Genomic DNA, 9,426 nt, shown 5'->3' on the forward strand with positions numbered 1-9,426 from the left:
GACTTTGTCACAGCAGGATTGTTAAAGTCTAAAAAACATTAACAATGGCTCCATTCTATTCAAGTGAGCCACTCGGAGCCAGCATGAACAAGAGCAGGACCCTGAAACGGAAGAAGCTAAACAGGATTCAGCCATCTTTGCTTTCATTATGTACACATGCGCTTTTCTTAAGGTCAAAATGTCGTCAATGTTACAGGCAAGCTAAGGTGTTATGGTGGCCAGCTTGCACCATGTGATTGTTGTTGTTTGACTTTCTGTTCCAGCTGACAATAATGTCATGAGAATTAATATCGTTAACTCTCCAAGAAGAACTTTTTAGCATTGTGTATTATTTCAGTGTGTAAATTTATAGTTTACTTGCACAAATTCTCTTGAGAATAAAATAAAGTTCTGTCTTATCTCATCAAAAGCAATACTGGATAAAAAACTTCTATTGCTCACTCTTCAATGGCTCTGTCGACACTAAAGGGTTTGAAAATTCTGAAAATTGATCTCCACACTTGCTCCCCCAAAGCTAGTTGCTTTGAACATTATGTATAATTGGCCGACACGTCACTGAACACACTATTTACATGTCTAACTTGCTGTTACTGGTCTTTCTTCTGCAGCTGCAGCGCACAGTAGCTCTATTATACTCTTATCTCCTCTTTCGCGGCTCCCCTGAATTGTACGTTAAGAGTTTACGAGCGGCACGTGAAGGCACCGCGCCTTCTTCCTCGAGCCTCCTGGAGAGACTTTTGATTGGCTGCCAGTGACATCATCCCCGCTCGTACGTGGGACTGAAGGCAGTCCAAGCGACAGCCAGCCACAGAGGCCGACGGCCCGGCCAAATCCCGCCCACCGCGGGGCCGGACCTCACTGTACAAAAGCATCAAATTTAATATTAATGAAGTCGCGCATTGGCTCACGCTCGCGTCAATCAGGCTGCGCAACTTCTGTAGGCTGGCAGACTTCCTTCAATATTATTTCTGGTGAGAGCAGGGTAAAAGTACTAAAAAATGTTGCCGCTCCACAACACTGGGACGGACTGAATGGAGGCGACGTTGTCAGCGAGCGGAGATAATAAATCCGTCAGCCGTGAACCGCGACACACACCGGTAAGCAGAAATACTAGGCAAGTTTGGGAATGAGCGTCCAAGGCACAAGTTGTTGTTGAAATGCACAGTCATAGAGATTTCACGCGGTTCTATAATTAATGAGGAATTGCTGCAACCATTTTGAGCTGATTAGAGGTTTATTATCGCCACATTATTCTCTAAATGACACGAATTAAGTGATTTATTACAGATGTTATCTCTATTAAATCCCGCCGTTGCGACAAAGTTATAATCCCCACCTTTCAAATGCAACCTTCGCATTTTCCCTCTGTATTTTATTATTTGGCACGGCGGTGTGAAATTGAATTTCCTTCAGTGTCGGGCTCATCTGATCACTTCGTCTCGTCCTGGGGGTCATATCACATTCTCGGCACGTTCTCATGCCGGTTTCTTCAATGAATTTGGCCATGAATGATTTGTGCTTATTGCTGAAGCTGCACCGTGCTGAAAGGATGGCGATGGCCGGGACAGGCAGTGCTCGGCGGGTGTCTTTACATAATATGCCAGGATGACATGCTTTTAAAATGTTCAGGCTGGCGATCAAAAGGAATTGCCACCCCTCTTTTTTTTCTTTTCTTCTTTTTTTTTTTTGTACCCCGACTTTCCATTTGGGGGAGAGACGAACTGCGGCGTAGCGTTGATGCAGTATTTCATCTTTTTCTCTTTTTTCCTCTCTTGTTATAAAAGCTTTGGATCAGACAGACCACAGTTGGGATGAAAAATTCAACAACAGACACACACACTGACACACACACACACACACACACACACACGTACAGTATCTGGAGGATGATTCATATTAATTACAAAGTGATTCAGTTACACCAGCCTCTGTGATGATTTCAGTGTTTATAATTAGGGGCCAGTCTGTCACGCCTAAATTTTCCCACCAAGTTGGGTGTAGCCCTGCAGGTGTTGACACTACTAATATTTGGCCTCAGCAGCCGTTTTCTAGTTTGCATGTTGATCAAACAGACGCGAGGTCGGCCCTGGTGCTCCTCTCTGCTCGTTCATTCACAGGCTTGAACTGAATCGGTGGATGCAGGAGTCACTGAACCAAAGTGGTTTTTGCAAAGACTTTCCTCCTCGCCTCATGTTTCTGCTTGTCTCTGTCCCCACAGAGCGGCTTGTTGACTTCTCCGTAAACGTCCAGCCCTCGGCCTCCCCATGCCTCCATCTCCCCTTGACGACAGAATTGTGGTGGCGCTGCCAAGGCCGATCCGACCTCAGGAACTCCAACTGCGCCTGGACACCAGCTACCTGGACTCTATCGCCACCACCAGCAGCAGCAAGACAGTCATCAGCACCACCGTGGTGAAGATACGGGCGACGGCCAATCTTGTAACGTATATGCCCTCATCCAAGGGCTCCACGCGCTCGTTGTCGTGTGGATGCAGCAGTGCCAGCTGCTGCTCTGTGACTACCTATGAGAAGGACAGCCAGAGCCTCAGCCACAGCCAGGTGAGCGCCAGCAGCCCCAACCTCAGCTATGCCGGGCCCCCCACCCCTATGGTCAGCAACCATGAAGCATTAAGTGCCCCCAGTCTCACTCCGGGCACCCCGAAGCCGTCAGCCGTGAGGGTCATCCACCCCAATGAGCTGGCCAAACGGATGACCTGCTGCCCCATGGGACACCCTGTGGGTCCTGTGCCGGTCATCATCGACTGTCGGCCCTTCATGGAGTACAACAAGAGCCACATCCGGGGGGCCGTGCACATCAACTGCTCCGACAAGATCAGCCGGCGGCGGCTGCAGCAGGGCAAGATCACTGTGCTGGACCTCATCTCCTGCCGCGAGGGCAAGGACTCTTACAAGGGCATCTTCTCCAAAGAGATTGTGGTTTACGATGAGAGCACCACGGACCCCAACAGGCTGACGTTCTCCCAGCCACTGCATGTGGTCCTGGAGTCACTGAGGAGGGAGGGCAAGGACCCCATCATCCTCAAAGGTAACATCTAAGTGGGTTTGTCAAGGTTTGGGGAAGAAGGAAGTAAGGCTTTCCTGTACAAAAAAGGAGGATAGAAACCACAATTTCATGGGCTTTAGTTTGAATCTTGAGGGAGCAAATCAGACCAGACATCTGAAAGCAATGTCTCATTCAGCAGCAGTAGAAGCTTAGTGGCAATATAAACTGATATAAAACTAGTGTGGTCGTGTAACAATACGTAGCGTGTGTGTGTGTGTGTGTGTGTGTGTGTGTGTAAAGCCTGTTAAACTTTGTCCTTTATTGTTCTGGTCAGCCTGTAAACATGTTGTATCGCTCTGCCAGCACTTAAAATACAATATACAACAAGTTTTGCATGTATAATCAAGCCCACGCGCACTCTGTCAACATATGCACACACTCCTCACCAGCTTTCTATATGGCACATGTGAAGGGTTTTGCAGGGAGTGAGAAGCAGCTGTTAGTAAATAAGGCAGCCTATTGAGATAGCGGTCCCTGGGACGCTGCCATGTTTTCTATCTTTGGTCTGTGTGTGTGTTTGAAGCTGGAGAAGCGTGTCGCGTTGGGGGCTGGGCTGCGAGTGCTTCCTGAATGCCTCTGAGTCGCCGTCTAGCCGTAAGATCACAGCACCTTGATCTCGTCTCCTCGTCCTCTTGTGTACTTTGATGGACGAGGCTCCTCTCCAGTCTCTCATCCTGCCTCGGTGCCTGTCTGAAGCTCGCCTCAGTGGGAGGAACAGGCAGGCTGTCTTGTTCTTTATTCCCCCGGTTTAATTTTTACAAAATGCAAGACATCCTCGCCACGAGGGCATCGAAAAGGCTCAACCTCACTTTTTACCTGCATTAAGTCCTTTTTCATATGAGGAATGGCCGGTATCTCCCATGTGTCCCCATTTACAGTACATGCATGATTGTAGCCTTTATTCCCTATATAATAAATAACTTTGGATGTGCGATTTAACGGTTGACAAGCAGATACTGCAGCATTTATAATTAACACTTGTCATACACTTTTATTTCTTTCTAAATGTAGTGGTGATTAATTCATCTCTTCCGTAAAATAAATGAGATGTTACTAACATCTGAAGTGAGCAGGGGATTGTGATTACTGCTAACAGTAGTAATAGTGACATATTTGGAACATGCTTATGTGGATGCTGCTGAATAATTTACTCTTATTTGCTCAGTTACCAAAATATCTTAGTCACGATTTATCGTAATACAGTTGTTGTTATGTGATTCTCGGCTCCGCTGGAAACACAAAATCTTGCGTCCCTGCCCAGCTGCAGCTCAGAGCGCTGATAGGTTACATTTAATCCGTCAGTAATTGCCGTACACAACATGTCAGTGGTGTCAGAAGGTTTAGGGTAAGCGCTGAAAAGTGCAGGTCTGTGGTGTGAGAGGCCTTGCGAGGCAGAAACGGTAGTTTCTAAGCAGGAACTGAGCCTGTGGCTTATGAAAGTGATAGACACAGTTTTCATGTTCTCCTCTGCGAGTTTAGTTTCGAGGTAATGACAGACGGTCACACTCCACAGATCTGATCTCACAGCGATGTGCTGCTCGTGGAGGTTCTGCTGTTCTCAGTTTACCATGAAAAGTGTTGTTTATCAGCTGACTTCGACCTGAAAAGAGAGAGTGTGCTTCAGTTTGAGCCGAAAGAGGAAGCGGATTTCACAGCTCACTGCGTCGCTAGCTTAGCCACTTTACTGTTTGTTGATGCTAGATGCTGGCCTCCAAATATTGATCTACAAACTGGTTTTATGTATTGTTTTGGTTCAGTCTCGCTGCTCTCATCAACCTCACTTCCTGTGATAAACATGCTGTACACTCCCTGCTCAGCACAAAACAAGTGTCAAAGTTAGCGATTAGCAAGTGGGGAGGGTGGGCGATATGACCGAAATCTCATATCCCCATACAGGTCATTTCATATCCGCATAATGGGACGTTACATATCATGACATAGCACATTTTCTGTGAACTCAATGAATAAATAGTTCATATAACTATGATAGTTTGTATATGACCCAATGGAAAGTCATATTTCTTCCTTTCTTCCTTCCATATTTAATTATTTTCCTCTTATTTAGAATCTTTGTGCACATTTTCAATTAAGCATGTAACAAGATATAAAATATGATTATCTTACTTAAGTGTCAATTACTTTTGTGGCTCTCATCCATAGACTCCTGTGTAGGTGGTAAAAGAGGTGTTTCAGCCTGTCCTGGGGATCGCTCTGTGCCATGTTTTGCAAAGTACAGTTTTCTGCTCTGTGTGAGACTTTTCATACGTAAACCACGTCCATGCGATGGAAGTAGTTCGTTTAGGCTTTCATCTTGGCTGGTCAGAGTCCTTTTCTTGCTCAGAATTCCCTCATTCCCCCAGGAGTTGGTGAAGACCAAAACAGAGCAAGAGGGAGAGCGAATACTGGACTCAGCTGTCCCGAAACACAACTACAAACCAATGCTAATATTACTGCGGGCCCGCTGTAAAGGCACCTTTTTAACATGCGTTTAGCTTGTTCTGCTTCCTGCAAGTGCCCAAAGAAAATCAATTAATGCTGCTTTAAATTTAAGATTTTTAATTAGTCATTCAAAGGAAGAAGTCTGGCAAAATGGTTGTCAGAAATTCTGATTTTGTAACTTAAACTGTGGCAAAGGTGAATATGTGTTGAAAATAGAGAAGACAGCATGAGGGTAAAACATCCTTCACTACTACAGTCTGGTCTCATGAGCTCAGAATCTTTGGAAATGTAAGAACAGTATCAATAACAGTGGAAATTCCCCCGAACGTCTTGTTGACATTCGCGTCAGAAGGCCTGTAAAGACTTCCCTTTCTTATGATCACTATAGTGTAATTACTATCATGACAGTTATGGCTGTGCCACAGTGTGCAGTTAATGTCTTCACTCGGGCCTTTTTATGGTGAAAACACCGTCCTGCCAGTTGACAGGAGATCCCCACCTGCCCGGTCTCCAAGGGGGAGCTGTGCAATGACCTCACATGGCATGATGTCAGCTCCTGCAATGTGAACAATACATGAACTGATACTGTGTGTGTGTGTGTGTGTGTGTGTGTGTGAGACACTTTCCACCCCCCTCCCCACAACTCTTGTGCTGAAGGGAAACTTTGGCTGATGGCATCACTGGCAACAGGTGCAAACCAGTATTTGGAGAAGTGCAGATGTCCAGTGAGAAGTTTATCAAACATTTAGTACATCAGCTTACCTGCAGATTAACGAGGGGGGTTTCTCCTGCTGCTCAGCCAGTGGAAACTGTCTTGGTAGCTATTTTGGCCGTTACTCTCCCTCTGAAAATGGAGTTCAGTGTCAGTTGTTTCAAATGGAAATGCTGCCAATCACTTTGTATTGATTTAATATCCAAATGTAGACATTCAAATTACAACCAAATGTAACTTTGTAGTCTGGGAGCGATTGAGAGATTTATGTCATGTTTTAGCTCTTAAAAGCGAGCTGTCGTTGCTTTTATTGGACTTGTATGCAAAGCATACTTGTCCCGCTCAGTCGTAACATGTGCCATGTGGCGGACAGAAGTATGTATTTTTAGCATGGGGGGACTCCAGTGGGAATTGAACCCTTAACCCCAGCAGTGTTCGCTTCATGCTCGGTCCAAGGAGACCAACAAGGTCCAGTTTGCAATTATGAAGGGGGAAAATGAAAGTAAAAGAAATAAGACAATGCCATTTGACAGTTTTCCTGCTAGTCCTGTTATCCAAACACAAAAGGCAGCGCTGGTATTTACTTTGAGCTCATGTCACAATCTTTCTTCCCGTGTTCGCAGGAGGCCTTAGCACCTTCAGACAGACCCACGAGAACCTGTGCGAGCACTCGCTGCACCTCCACGAAGGCTTGGAACCCGGTGCTGCTGCTGGCCTGACGGGGGCGCTACCTCACTCCCTGCCCTCCACCCCGGACATAGAGAACGCAGAGCTGACACCAATCCTGCCCTTCCTCTATCTGGGGAACGAGCACGACGCTCAGGACATCAACCTGCTGCAGCGCTTCAACATTGGCTACATCCTAAATGTGACCACCCACCTGCCGCTCTACCACTACGACACGGGCCTCTTCATCTACAAGCGCCTCCCCGCCACAGACAGCAACAAGCAGAACCTGCGGCAGTACTTCGAGGAGGCGTTTGAATTCATCGGTATGAAAACTTTCATTTAGTTAACAGAGTGCCACCTAACACAGCAGCTCCCGAACCACATGTTGATTGTTTTTAGAATCATTCTCAAGTCCTTTGATTACAGTTGATTTCATTCTTAAAAGTTTTTGACTGCGATGAGGTTGCGTTGATCAACGCTGCTTTTTGAGACATATTTAAGTGGCTCAGTTGATGTGTGGAGAACATTTTTAGCACCTAGTTTTAGCTTTCGTTTAGTCTTAGCTTTACGTATTATGTGTTGGATGACGTGTGGATATTTTTTCTGAAGGTAATACGAAGCCAGAGGTGAAGACACATCAGGTTAATTAGTGATTCACTCAGTAAGGTCATGTGATGGCTGAACTTCCCCCTGCGAGAACAAAGCATTCACTATCTTGTGTTCTGATTGTTTCCATGTTCCTCTCTGCAGAGGAAGCACATCAAGCAGGTATGGGCCTTCTGATCCACTGCCAGGCAGGCGTTTCTCGATCAGCCACCATCGTGATCGCCTACCTGATGAAGCACACCTGGATGACCATGACGGACGCCTACAAGTTTGTCAAAACCAGGAGGCCCATCATCTCCCCGAACCTCAACTTCATGGGCCAGCTGCTGGAGTTCGAGGAGGACCTCAACAATGGAATAACGCCACGAATCCTGACACCAAAGCTGATTGGTGTGGAAACCGTCGTCTAAACGAACGCTTAAACGAACTCGACGTTCACACTCGTACTCACTCTCACTGTCTGTCGAGAGAGAACGGCTGCTCCAGGAGCTGGTTTGGAGTGTGAAAGCCGCTGTATTCTTCTTGAATCTCCTCACGCTCATCTTGGACTCTCTGGAGTCCCAAAGCTCTGGGTCAGCGGTGACGAGAAATGCCAAAAATCCCTACTGTTTGGACCTGGCCGAAGTCCCGGGGGAGAAGATGAGTTAGAGAGACAGAGAGGGGAGGCGGTCAGTGGGAAGCTTTCCATTTGTGACCGCAGAGGAGCAAACATGAGGGGAAAGAAAATCGGTTTGGAAAAGATACTCTATGTGCTTAGGGGCAATTAGTGAGAGGAGGAACTCTTAAAGCTCACACTGTGGCACACAGTTTATGTTTGCAGACTCAGGCGGGGTTGGCCACGGCAGTGCCTGTCAAAAATAAAAAAAAGAAAGAAAAAAAGATGAAGACTTGTTTGGTGTGTTAATGTTGTTGTTCTATTTTTATACAGGGGTTTATGGGGGTGACCATGACGAGCCCACAGCGGCTTACTGTGCAATAATTTCAGAGCGGAATGCAACTGAGACCTTGATCTTATGTGTATATATCGGTAATGATGACGAAACATTTCCAGCTCTTTGCTGAAATGCCATTTTGATGTTAGCGTAATTACTGTTGTTCAGTTCTGTATGTTTTATGGTGCACACGGTTATGCTGTAATATTTGGTGCAGATGTGTAAAAGACAGAAAAAAATGGGGTTTTACTTTTTGAGTGCAGCTTATGGGTTTATGTCAGTCATCACAGATTCATAGTTTGTGTGTTTTGCTTCTTCGTTTTGCCATTCCTGCATCCACATATGCATATATTTTAGCAATATATATACTACCAGACAGCCATAAGAGCTTTTTTTATGCACGGCTGCTGGCAGAGGAAAGAACATGCTGAAATAATCAGTGAATATTGTAAAACAGGGCTACTGGTAATGTTTAATGTAACAGAATGGAGGAAGTTCACTGCCTGCCTGTTTTCTCCTCTGTTCGTTTTGCTCCCATTCATCCACGAGCCAGATCTGTTGTAATGCACTCAACTGTGTCCCTATGTAGCTACGTGTGTGTGTGTCAGTGCTCTAAATTTTGAGCTACGATTTAGTCCATTGTTAGGTAGCAGAGTCGAGGTACAGACTTCAGTCACTTCCTCCCGTGGGTGCAGTGTGACGGTGGCGGTACAGTAGAGCAGTGTGACCCTTGTCTAATCTTTTGCCACTCCCTGTCGCTGACGCTAAGCTACAGTTAAGTGAGCTCTTCTGCCTTGCATAGGCAAGCGCTGCTGTCACGTGCTGTTCTAGTGCCTCTATCGATGCCTTAATCCATGTGTCACCACTGGGCCTGCGCGTGGTACGCCGTCACGTGCAGACGACTGCAGAGCGAGGTCGAACTTTAACTCCCAGACAAAAGCTCCTCTTGGTCTTTGTGTAACGCACGGTTTTAACTTTTCAAAGATTACTTCTGCTGTTGCCGAG

The 9,426-nt window shown here is 46.2% G+C and overlaps 1 protein-coding gene across 1 annotated transcript; it reads left to right on the plus strand.

The window, feature by feature from the left end:
- The first annotated feature begins 890 nt into the window (after positions 1 to 890).
- Positions 891 to 8,203, plus strand: dusp10 (dual specificity phosphatase 10). Its single transcript, XM_076756304.1, has 4 exons — positions 891 to 1,097; positions 2,219 to 3,045; positions 6,838 to 7,206; positions 7,634 to 8,203. Exons 2-4 carry the CDS (start codon positions 2,265 to 2,267, stop codon positions 7,897 to 7,899), a joined length of 1,416 nt encoding a protein of 471 aa, XP_076612419.1. The 5' UTR covers positions 891 to 1,097; positions 2,219 to 2,264; the 3' UTR covers positions 7,900 to 8,203.
- The last annotated feature ends 1,223 nt before the right edge of the window (positions 8,204 to 9,426 follow it).

The sequence above is a fragment of the Chaetodon auriga genome, chromosome 18, assembly GCF_051107435.1.
Source record: "Chaetodon auriga isolate fChaAug3 chromosome 18, fChaAug3.hap1, whole genome shotgun sequence".
Lineage (NCBI taxonomy): Eukaryota > Metazoa > Chordata > Actinopteri > Chaetodontiformes > Chaetodontidae > Chaetodon > Chaetodon auriga.

Excerpts from the sequence above, each read along its gene's own strand:
- dusp10 (XM_076756304.1), top strand. The coding sequence starts at position 2,265 with ATGCCTCCATCTCCCCTTGACGACAGAATTGTGGTGGCGCTGCCAAGG. Across the intron at positions 3,046-6,837 it reads GGACCCCATCATCCTCAAAG|GAGGCCTTAGCACCTTCAGA; the intron begins GTAACATCTAAG and ends CCGTGTTCGCAG. Across the intron at positions 7,207-7,633 it reads GGAGGCGTTTGAATTCATCG|AGGAAGCACATCAAGCAGGT; the intron begins GTATGAAAACTT and ends TCCTCTCTGCAG.